This window comes from Epinephelus moara, chromosome 16 (genome assembly GCF_006386435.1).
Source record: "Epinephelus moara isolate mb chromosome 16, YSFRI_EMoa_1.0, whole genome shotgun sequence".
Taxonomy (NCBI): Eukaryota; Metazoa; Chordata; class Actinopteri; order Perciformes; family Serranidae; genus Epinephelus; species Epinephelus moara.
The window spans coordinates 43,721,578-43,734,085 of record NC_065521.1 but is presented as its reverse complement, the minus strand read 5'-3'; the positions used below and the strand labels follow the sequence as shown (position 1 = coordinate 43,734,085).

General features: G+C 39.3%; 1 protein-coding gene across 2 annotated transcripts; it reads left to right on the top strand.

The window, feature by feature from the left end:
* The first annotated feature begins 346 nt into the window (after positions 1–346).
* On the top strand, positions 347–7,171 carry rps21 (ribosomal protein S21). Of its 2 annotated transcripts, none has more exons than XM_050064033.1 (6): positions 347–397; positions 870–952; positions 2,009–2,072; positions 5,346–5,417; positions 6,796–6,851; positions 7,115–7,171. In XM_050064033.1, exons 2-6 carry the CDS (start codon positions 903–905, stop codon positions 7,122–7,124), a joined length of 252 nt encoding a protein of 83 aa, XP_049919990.1. In that variant the 5' UTR covers positions 347–397; positions 870–902; the 3' UTR covers positions 7,125–7,171. The 2 variants fall into 2 exon arrangements, with proteins under 2 accessions (XP_049919990.1, XP_049919989.1); XM_050064032.1 differs by lacking the exon at positions 347–397 and adding an exon at positions 435–490.
* The last annotated feature ends 5,337 nt before the right edge of the window (positions 7,172–12,508 follow it).

Genomic DNA, 12,508 nt, shown 5'->3' with positions numbered 1-12,508 from the left:
AACCGGAGGGTTGCCGGTTCAAGTCCCCACCGGACCAAACATGGAGCGTGGACTGGTAGCTGGAGAGGTGCCAGTTCAACTCCTGGGCACTGCCGATGTGCCCTTGAGCAAGGCACCTGCGTGTGTATATGTATACGACAAGAGAGTGAAAACATTGAATTTCCCCCTTGGGTGTTAACAAAGTGTATAAAATTAAAATACATACATACACACATACCATGCAACAGTGCCTGACTGAAGTAAAACACAGTGTGTCTGCATACTTTTGGCCAGTCAGTGCAGTTAATTCTGATTGTAATGCCGACATCCAGCAGGTGGCGATAAAAACTTCCAGGGAGGATACATCTCCTTCCGGGTCACCTCCTCTTCCTTTCCTGTCGGCCATTTGTCGTATACGGTGGGTATCTGTCGAGCTCTCTTCGTAAAAACGTTTAAATTGGTATTTTCTCCTACAAACGCACAATTTTCTGTGAGATTTGTTACACTTAACGTGAGTATGTAGCTATGGATGAATTTTGGATGGTGTTTATGGTAGAAATTGTGTGTAAATATCAGACGTAGGTCGAGTGTGTGAGCAGCCACATGCGGCCGTGATGAGCGCTCTGTAACATGCTAGCTGTATGCTAGCAGGCTAACTCCCCTGTAGTTGCTGGTGTCTGTGTGGACTTGTATGAGTAAAATATGCGCTTTTTAAGATTTGTCAACACATATATTTGGACGTAGTTTCTTGGAAACAAGCCACAGTTGAAACATTAGGTGTGTATCGTGGTGCTAGCAGAGTTAGGGTGACGTCTGCTAACGTTAGCACAGGAAAAGTATGAACGCACCGGCTTTTCTGACTTCTGTTTTTGGACTCGTGTTTATTTCAGGTTTGTAAGCGACCACCTGCACAACCTTTCAACATGCAGAACGACGCTGGTGAATTTGTGGACCTTTACGTCCCACGTAAATGGTGAGTGACTTGTCTGAGTGGTGGAAGAAGTATGTAGATCCTTTTATTAATTAAAAGTACTAATATCAAACTAAAATACCAAGCGTTACCTTAGTATTATCAGTATTTAAAGTTTTCATTGTACAGTAAAATACTCCATGCTGACAGTGTTTTCTTATTCGTAATGATGTTTTAGGATTAGGGTTACTGCTGCATTAATGTGTGTTGCATTTTCCTGCTGTATGCTGTGCTCATTTTAACTTCTCTATATACTGCTGCGTAGTTTAATCTACAGCAGTGCATCATAGTCTATAATATCAGTATAGGTTTGTAATGTGTCTGTCTTGAGACCCACATAGCTCTGAAAAGTCAACTTTTCATGGTGTCAGAAAAACAGCCCAGTTAGCAGCTGATCCAAGAGGTTTTTTAAATAGTTTATTAGCTGAACAAGTAGAGTTTTCTCAGCACTTTCATCCTTTAGTTTATCACAAACATTAATACCAACACACCTGGACATGCATGGCTTTCATGCTTCATATCTACCTCTGAGATGTAGCAGTGGAAGTGTACGGTTGCTTAAAATGGAAATACTCGAATAAAGTGTGTACTTGTGTTTGAGTAAACATACTTAGTTACATTCCACCACTGTATTTTGGTATCCAGAGGACTGAACTGAATGATTCTGAGGAGAAGCCTGTGGTTACCTTTTGTGACAGTGCTTTTTTATTTTATTTTATTTTTTATTTACACCAGAAATTGTTGCATTGAGGCTCAGCCGTAGTAAAACCTTAGCTATGTAGATCTTAAGTGCCGTATCGTATGCAACTGGAAATGCTTGAGTTTCTTGATGTTGATGGTACTTATCCAGTTCTGTACACTTCAGAAGCCTCGGACAAGAGGTGAAACATCTTCAAGAAACTCAAGCAAGTCCAGTTGCCTATGATGTAGCACTTACTACTATGACCTGGATGACTGAGAATCCTCACCGACATGTTTGTTATGCAGACTTCTTAAACACGGAGAGCAGTATGAATGGTGTAGAACATTAAACTAGAGTATTGTTTCTGTGTTTTGCAGCTCTGCCAGCAACAGAATCATTGGAGCCAAGGACCACGCCTCCATCCAGATCAACATTGCTGAGGTAAAACGAAAGATTTCAGTCTTAAAGTTTATCCTGTCATATCAAATCAAACTTAATTTATATAGCACTCTTCATACATTAAAAATGCAACACAAAGTGCTTCACAAAATAAAAACATACAGCAAAAATACTACAGATATTGAAAACCCGCACACAGTCAATATAGTAACACGACAGGGCACTGAGGCACCAGGTGAGGATAGAACCACCTATGGGGAGCTCATCCACACTGAGAGGTGTCACAGCCTATGGCCACAGGGAGTCACCACAGAGACCACCTCGACCCAGACAGACCAGGGTAGACTCCACACATGGTGCAGAGCCCCCCAGTCCCCCGGGCCTGAGGGATCTCTCGTGGGCAGACTGGACACACCTCAGTGTGGAGGCCCCCCATGAGGAAACACTGGAGCTAAAAACTAAAAGGCAGTATGATAAAGATACAACAAGTATGAGATAAAATAATGATAAAATAAATAAAAATTTAAGGATTTAGAAAAAATTAAAGATTAAAAAAATAATAATAAATGAATAAATAAATTTTAAAAATGACGATTTAGAAATTTAATAATAGTAAAATGCATAAAGATTTAAAAATAAATAATTTCAAAGCATTAGAAATTAGATTAACATAGTACAAGAATTAAAAGTGTAAAAGAAATCAGTTAAAAGACAAACTAAAAAGGTGAGTCTTGAGCCTCCTTTTAAAAACATCAACAGTCTCTGCAGTCCTGATGCTCTCTGGCACGCTGTTCCATAAATGAGGGCCATAATGGCTGAATGCAGCCTCCCCGTGGGTTTTTGTTGTAACTCTTGGAATGATTAAAAGGCCGGTGCCGGAGGACCTCAAGATCTGCGAGGGTTGATATGATAAAAGCAGGTCAGATAAATAAGATGGCCCAAGACCGTTAAGACATTTAAAAACTAAAAGAACCTTAAAATCGATCCTGAAACACACGGGGAGCCAATGCAGCGACTTTAAAACCGGTGTAATATGTAACAGAAACACATGAAACTACACCAGCGTGTCAAGATTGAGGCTCTAGTAGACATGCTGTGTTGATTAACATGAGATATTGGTAATAATAGTAATAAAACAGAGTTGGTGCTGACTATAAACTTAAATTAAACCTTGTTTTTTTATCCAGCTTAAAAAAGCTAAACACCACTTGCAAGAGTTTTCATGTTCATACAAGCTGTGTTAGCTTAAAAAGATTCGTAAAAGAGGCCCAAACATGCAGCATGTATCCGCACATTAATATCTTAAAGACCTCTAATTCTCAAAGCTGAAATCGTGTGACCCCAAATCAGAAAATTTTGACGAATGTTTTTGGTTTTGAGGTCAAACCTGCGTTCGAGGCGTCACCTTGAGTTCTGGACACATGGCACGTTTCACTGTTCTGACATTTTATTGACAAAACAATTAATCAATAGTGAGTGACGGCATGATCATGTGGTTGCAGCTTTTGGGAATTGAATCTAAAATTTGAGCCAAGTGAATAAAAGAATTGCAGTTGCTGTTGACGGTAGCATGGCAATTTTAGAATGGTGAGTTCTTGCAGGATGTCTGTTTTGCACAAGGGAAGAATTTCTCTGACCAATCTGCAGCATTTTAACTCCACCTTTTAGCATCTGCTCAGCTCATTTGGAACCTTGACCGAGGTGGTACCATTTAAAAAAGTACCACGTACTATCACAACTTTGGTTATGGAAAACCAAAAAAGAGGAGTTGAGTGGAGCCGTGCTGTACTATGCAGTGGACATGCAGCGTTAGTGTGTCAGTCTGAGTCTGTCTATTGAAGATACGTCACACTTTATTGTTATTATTGTCAGCTTTTATGTGGCAGTGTGCAATAAAGTAGTCCACTAGCTTGGTGACACATGCTCCTCTATCTGACTTTGTTTTGTGTACAGTAGTCAAGCAAACAGTCGGCTCAGTGTTGGTTTTAAATATTTGCATGGTGTTGCCCACAATAGCAAACCACAGCAGCATGGTGGGAATGAGGTTGAATAGTTCAGGGAAAACTGACATTAACATAATGTGAAGCTCGGACATTATTAGTCATCAATAAGGCTCTGCAGCGTGGAAACGGAATAAGACTAAAAAAGTCTTGAGAGATATTAATAGATCAGATATTAATAGATATTTGTATTATTCCAGCTGTAACTGTTAATGTAAACAAGAGGCAAAATGCACGTACGGTCCGAGGGTCATGCCAGTCAATGTTGCTAGTTGTTCAACAATTTATTAGAAATGACGTGTACTCAACATAATGCTTGGTTTTAGATATTTATTTTACCTTCACAGGCAGCGACTGGTTTTCTGCCAAATTCATGGTAACACAATCAAACACCAGACTTTTGACACTTGCTGCATGTGAAATATATCTCAGTAAAGATCAGGCCTACACTAGTTTTATACACATCATTGTTGTGTGGTCACACAGTTTAACTGCAGATGGTTTTGAAAAGTACACAGATATCATGCAGCAATAATATAACATTGACAAAGAGCGTGTGTTGAGACTGTGACTGAGAAGTATCGACACTTCTCCGCTCAGACAACACCTGCATTTGATCCTTTTTGTAACCTGATCCAGAAAAAAGACTTTGTATGGTTTTGCTCGCGGCCAATCAACTCAAGCGTTCTTCAGTTTAAGGTGACAAATGATTGTCCTACTATTGCACTTATAACTCCTACAGTCTGTGGTGTGGTATGTGTTGTATGTGACAGAGCCACAGATGCCACCAAAACATGTGAAAGTATGGCTTTACGACAGGTCTGTGGTGTCTGGCAGCATTTTAGGCAACTCAATGCGTCTATTGACATGATGGGTATTAAATGAAGTACTCTGTTGGTATGGCTATCATTTTAAGGGTACTGGTATCATAATTTTCCAGCCCTACGCTCAGGTATGAATAGAAATGCGTGGATGCCTGTATCAGAAGGAAAAATATGTTCTCATAACTCAGACGGCTTTACATGCATCTGAAAATGTCAAAAAATGTTAAAATATCCTGACTATAGTGAAGGAGCTGTCGCATGCCAAAACAGCAGCACAGTACATTTTCAGATTTGGGCAGGTTTTGTCAAGATGCACATTTGTTGTGAAACCAGCTCTGTCAGAGGATAGAGAGGTTTTGAATGTCTTAATTTAATGATTTGAGTATTTATAAAAACAGCATGAGTTGACCTGAAACCTGAACGTTTGTGATGTGCAACAGTTGTTTTGCACTTTAAATGTTCCTAACCAGCGTGCTCCGTTCTCTCTGCAGGTTGACAAGGTGACCGGTCGCTTCAATGGTCAGTTCAAGACCTACGCTATCTGTGGCGCCATCCGCAGAATGGTACGTTTCAGCCAAATGTCTGTTGCATCATACTTTCACTGCTGTCATTAACACGTAATCCATCAGTTTGCTTGTCAGTCATCAGCGAGAGTCTCACAGCACAGGAATATTATCTGGAGACTCCCTGTGTGTGTGTGTGTGTAGTGATCATAGTGAGGTCATAACTAATAAAAATGTGTGACATGTCAGAGTGACACATTTGCATCAACCTGAATTTTCTCTTTTTGTCAGTATGTACTTCTCAAACAGGTTCTTTTTTCTAGCACTGATTAATTTGTATTATGGGTTCATCATGAAGTGGAGTTTTTAGTTTGGCTGTAATTTGTTTCTAGCATAGAATTATTATTGTTAAATATTATTGTAAGAGCTGGACAGCAGAGGATGGTATTCAATGTGTTTCTAGCAGACTGAAGTTTCTACTTGGCAGAATCTGGAGGTGGGCTGTCACTTTTCCTAAACTATGGTTGAGGGCATGCAACAGTTTGAGCTGATAGTGAGCGCCCTCTGCTGGATCATTAGGCAAACTACTGTAAACAGTGTGCTGGCTCATAGACTCAGGGTGTCCACAGGTCCTTTAACACTCTGAAAATGTCTTAAATTAAGTATCCTTAATATAAGGCCTTAAAGTCTTAGATTGTCCTAAATTCAGATTCAATGGGTCTGAACTATTTCAACTTAATTCAGTTTTATTTTAAAACCCAATATCACAGATATTTGTGATATTGGGCACGACAGTCCTTTGGACCCTCACAGCGGATAAGGAAAAATGGTAGAAACCTCAGGAAGAGCAGCTGAGGAGGGATCCCTCTTCCAGCAGGGACAGATGTGCTATAGATGTCATACAGAACAGATCAACATAATAAATTTGCAGTGATCCATATGACAACAGGATTCACAGAGAGAAATTGAGCCGGAGAGAGATGCATTACTGTGAAAAGTTCTCCAGCCTGACAGACCCAATGACTGTTTACAATCACTGGACAGACCAAAGAATGACAGTAATAAATAGCATTTACAACAGCGATGAGATTTTGATTTCTTTTTATATTAAACACAAGCTTTTTCTTTATTGTTCATTTTAAAATGACATCAGTGTGTTTACTTGGAAAAAGTACTTACACACGGATGTTTTATACACACACATGTAGACCGTAAATTTTGATTTCAAGTCATTACAGTTGGACAGTGACCGACATTCAAACGAACAGTTGAATTTCGAATGAAAGGCGCTCTAATAAAGAGAAGATGTTGCCTTTTCTGCAGTGCAAACCTTGACATGAGCACATCGGGGGTCTCTACTGGAGATCTGCCTCTGCCATGAGATTGTTGTCTAAACGCTGACAGCTCTTGTCTGAACAGATTTTATTTCTTTTTACAGGGTGAGTCCGACGACTCCATCCTGAGGCTGGCGAAGAACGACTCCGTTGTCGCAAAGTAAGAATCTAATCTCAGTTGTGTTGATTTGAGAAGACTAGATTATCAATGTTGCTGCTGAGAGGAAGAAGCACAACAGCTCTGTATTACATAATTTAAAACTTTAGAACACTTAAGTGTTTCTAGTTAAAATGGATGTTTTCAGAAATGGCATTCATCTTTGTTTCTAGGGCAGATCCAGACAGTTTATCAGAGTTAAAATCTCTATCTGTTGACAACTTGGATTTGACACATTTTCTTCTCTTCTCTGTTTTGTTTCACAGGAATTTCTGAGTGTGACGCTGGAAACTTTGTTAAAATAAAATGGAAAAAAAAACCTACTTTCCTTTGCAAGTGTTGTCATTTCTTAATAATGAATTTGTGCCTGAACTGTGTGAGGCAAGCGTCTTGTCTGCATCGAGCTTTAACGTAACGTCTCAGGTCACTGAAACGTTAGTTTTCAGCAGCCATCGTCAGTTAAAGGTCAACATTTGGTTGAAAACATTAAGATATCCAGATGACAGTTCTATAGGTAACAATTCCATTTGGCAAAAGACATGAAAAATTAAGACAAAGAGCCCAGTTTGGGGTTGTTATCACCTGAGCATGGTCAAATCCAAACACTGCATGAGTGCAAACAAAAGCTTTCAGAGAAGGTATGAATAAAATGTTACATAACAGTGTGACAACAAAGCAACGTGGTGAAAAATGTTAGAAGAAAATGTGTTGTAAATAAGTCTTAAATTAAATCTTTAATACATGAAACAATTTATTGGTCCAGATGATGGAATTTTAAGTTTCCAGTAAATCTAAAACATCAGTGCAGATATGAAGCCACAGTGACTTCGTGACCATAAGATTTTAAAACTGAACAGCATTTGTTCAAACTGCACCTGTACGGCCGTTTACCTGGACACACACACCTACAGAACGAGCTCTACACTGGCTGGTAGCGAAGGTAGTTATCACGGGCCCTAGTGCACGCTATTGTGACAGTCTTGACAGATTTTGCACCTAAACTATCCACCAGATCATATCGTCTTGTCACATGATTAAACAGACTTAGAGATAGAGACGTTGGCATCAACATTCATGTGACCCAACACTCATCATTGCATATCTGTTGATGGCAAAAATATTAAAGAAAATATATTATTCATTGAAATGAAATGTTTTAAAAAATATATTTAGTTAAGTCATGCTTTTTCTAGTTCGTCTAGAATAAGCATATAATTTTGCTACAGATTGCTACTGACTATTAGCAAATGGCACCATTTCAAATCAAATGTGAGTTCGTCCTTGAACACAGATGTAGATCGGAGGTGGCAATTTGAGTCATTTACAAGGGCCGTCTGCACCCCATGGGCCCCAGCTGTCAGTTCTACACCCCTGCTTTCACTGTAATGAGGTACTTGATATAGTCTTACAAGTTCAGTCACTAGAAAGGCCAAAGTTTTTGTCGGCTGCCACAAAACAAGAAATTGGAAAACCTGACGTTACAAGCTGTGGTAATCAACTCGCACTGAAATAAAACCTCTGTTATTATAATGAGACTGAGGAATCCAAAATCATAAGAAGACGGTAGCATGAAACTCGGCTTTCTCACATTCTGACCGCTCAGGTTGTATAAGTTATCTAAATAGTTTAAAATAGCTTAGGTCAGTCTTAACCTTTGAAAAACTGGGTGATCTCAGGCAAACCAAGGCATGGGCCTGAGTGGATAGCAGGCTGTAACTCGGTTCAAATATGCAGTGCGATTTATAAAGAGAAATGAACAGACTTTGAGAGCAAACTCTATGGCCAGAAAGCTGCAGCAAAATAATGTCCAAGATTTTTGGAAATAAGTCAAAATTATGAATAATAGTAAAATACCTCTGCCCTCAAATATTGAAGGGGTTACTGGGAGTGTTAATATTGCAGAATTATGGAGAAGACATTACACGGACCTTTTTAACTGTGTCACTGGTGAAGTTTTTTGTGTTGGAGATGTTCCCTGTGATGACGTGCTCATTAGGCCTGATGAAGTCACTTATTTTATTGGGAAATTGGCTCTAAACCAATCTTGTGGCCTTGATCAGATTACATCAGAGCACTTGAAATTATCTAGCCACAGAATTTCAGTTTTACTTGCTCTGTGCTTTTCAGGAATGCTGATGCATGGCATCTTGCCAGATTCTATGCTGTCAGTCTTGCTTGTTCCAGTTGGTTAAGGATAAAATGGGAAAGATCTCCAGTACTGATAATCACAGGCCCATTGCCCTGGCTAGTGTGTTGTTGAAGGTTTTAGAAAGAATCCTACTAGATAGGCTACAGGAATACATAGCCACCTCTGAAAAGCAAACATGGCACAGACATGTGCATCTATGCTTTAAAAGAGGCTGTTAGTAGGTACAGGAATCACAACTCCACCATGTTTATGTGCTTCCTCAACGCATCAAAAGCTTTTGACTGCATTAATCATGCGAAACTGTTTTTGAAATTACAAGACAGAGGGGCCCCTCCTTTAGTATGGGTTTTACATTACTGGTACTCATATCAAACTATGCAGGTAAGATGGGGTAACACCACATCTGAACCCTTTTTAGGGAGTAATGGAGTTAGACAGAGTGGGATTCTGTCACCTATGTTTTTTAATTTGTCTATGGATGAGCTCTCAAACAGGCTTACAGAGTGTAGGACTGGCTGTATGGTGGGAGAAAGGCTTATGAACCATCTAATGTATGCTGATGACTTAGTCATCATGTCTCTCTATTCTGCTGGCCTGCAGCAACTGCTCATGGTCTGCTCTGATTATGGAAAGCAGTTTGACATCAAGTTTAATTCTAAAAAGAGTGTCGTTATGATCGTGAAGACTAAGGAGGACCAGAAGAGAACATTCCCTTCTTTCCTCCTGGCAGATAATGTATTGACTGTCGTGGACAAGGTCAAATATCTGGGTCACATCATCAGGGATGACCTGTGCGATGATGATGATATTCAGCGACAGTACTGCAAATTATACAGTCAGGCGAATATGTTGGCACGCAAATTTTATATGTGTTCTGAGTATGTCAAAATTGCACTGTTTAAAGCCTATTGTAATCCATTGTATACTGCCCACTTGTGGTGCAGGTATAGTAAGGCCAAGTTAAAAAAAAATACAAGTAGCACATAATGATGCACTTAGAATCTTGCTGAATCTCCCTAGGTGGACGAGTGCCAGTCAGCTGTTTGTACGCAGTGGTGTTCCCACCTTAGGTGCTCTACTTTTAATTGTTATGTACAAGTTTATGGAGCGACTGATGGTCTCAAAAAATGAAATTATTATGGCTATAGCTTTGCCTAAAATGAGTAGTACTAGGTACTTTTCCAGTTTTTGGAGGCACTGGAGAGGATGTTTGTATGTCTTTTAGATGTTTTTATGTTGTCGTTTTATATGGACCAATCTGTGTCTGAAATAAAGTTTGAATTGAATTAATCAGGGGTGTCAAACATGCTGTCCGAGGGCCAGAACCAGCCTGCCAAAGGGTCCAGTCAGGCCCACTAGATGACTTTGCACACCTAATACTGAAGCAGTTGTTGTGGCTAAGAGCTGCAGCTTTCAGGAGCAAGTTAAATGAGAATGCTGCTTCTTGTAAAATGCTGCCTCAGAGGTGTTTCCACACTGACCAGAATACAGGTCTCTGAAAATACAATAAATTCTCACTGTGGCCATATTTAAAGATATAGAACATTGCTCTATGTTAAAACACTTTTGGTGGAGCCCTGCAGCTAAGGTACAGCCAAACCTTTAGATACGTAAATGGCCTGTGAGGCAGGGGATAACTTAACCTGCTCCTTCAATAGCTTCCACTTCAGTTTGGTGTGGTGATGTCAGCATTACTGCAAAGGAGATTATTTCTACGTTAGTCCGGCCTGCTTAAGATCAAATGCAGCTGAATAAGGCCCGTGAACTAAAATGAGTTCGACACCCCTGATCTAAAATCCCCACAGGTGCTGAACAAACATGACTCCATCCTCACTGACTTTTCCCAGCAGAGGGCAGCATGTGACAAGAAACTCAGTCTCAAAACCAGAAAAACTTGTTTCACATTTCTAAAGGAAATCCAGCTCTGGCCTTCACTTTGCAATGAGCTGTTCATTCTTTCACTTCTTTTGTACTGTAAAAGAAGAACAGAACACATCTGATGTCCTCTTTCTCTGAGTCACTTCACTGCTCAATCACAACAGCACGTCACTGCTGAGTGAACATTATTGACTTGATAGAAAGCTAATCCCTAAAAATAAGTGCTATATTTATTAGGATGTAATTTTAGTGAAATGGAGGTCAGACCTCTGGTATTAAGATATACTTTTAATTTTTAATTTTTATTAAAACGTTAAAAATGTATTCGAATACTGGCTTCATTTCTCTCCCAAAGTTTTCTTGAATGTGTGAAACAGCGCCCCCCTTTAAATACAGCGCGTGTTAATGTCAGTGTGTGTGGTGAAAGAGGGTATTGCAACGTAGAGGTGCAATGCAGAGTGAACCTTGTAAAGCCTATCAAAGGGAAGTCAGGTGAAGTTGTAATTATTCCTCTGAGGAGTTGTTAATGTTCAGGACAGCGGCTGCAGATTGATTTGGCAAAATATTAAATGTTAACATCACTGAAATTTAACTCTCGGCAGAGTTTGCTACTTTTGTAGTTGTGCTAATGCTAGTGACACTAGCTAGCGTTAGCGTCGGCACATCACAAACTGAGTACCAGGCATTTTGTCGAAAACCTAAATTAATAAATACATTAATTGAACGAGCAGAAAACGCGTCACTGGGAGCAAAAAAAAAAAGTTAAGTTAAAGAAGCAGCGTTAACCAGTGGCTTTGTATGTTTTAGCCAATTAACGTTAGCAGTGGTGGAGAGTAACGCCAAGTAACGTTAACGTTGAGTACCGTTAAACAGACTGCATTCTCCGAAACGTTACTTCATGTTAGTTTAACTTAGTTTAGTTTATTGTTTTTACACATACATGTATAGAAAAGACAGGAAAAAGAAATTAGAATAGTTGTGAAAGTTAAAACATTGTGCAGGAAAAGTTCAAATGCAAAAATGGCTCATGAAGATACCTCCTCTATAACAATAATCATACATATAAAGAAAAAGATAGAATCAAATGTTGCAGACCAATAAGTAATACAGAATTGTTGGAGATGAACAATTTACCCCCCAAAAAAGAAGGGAAAAAAATCATATTTACAAGCTGAATTGCATTACAAATGACTCAAGCAAGTGTTACGACTCTTTGCAAATTAGTCCTTTTTAGATGTTTTTTAAATAACGATAATGTAAATGATTTTTTATGATTTATTTATTTGATGATTGGTTAATGTCACTTTCCACTGCTGCTAACATTAATGGCTTAAAACATGCAAAGCCACTGGTTAATTTGTTTAAGTGTACCTCTTTAACCTGCCTTTTCTAATGAATTCCTATCAAAGCATCTTATCATATAATGAAGAAAACTCTGTGTGTGTGTGTGTGTCTGTTCCGTGTTTTTCTCCTCACTGACTTGGTCAATCCATGTGAAATTTGGCACAGTGGTAGAGGGTCATGGGAGGATGCCAATGAAGCAATATTACATCAATTGGCCAAAGGGGGGCGCTATAGCAACCGATTGAAAGTGCAAACTTTGAATGGGCATATCTCATGCCCCGTATGTGGT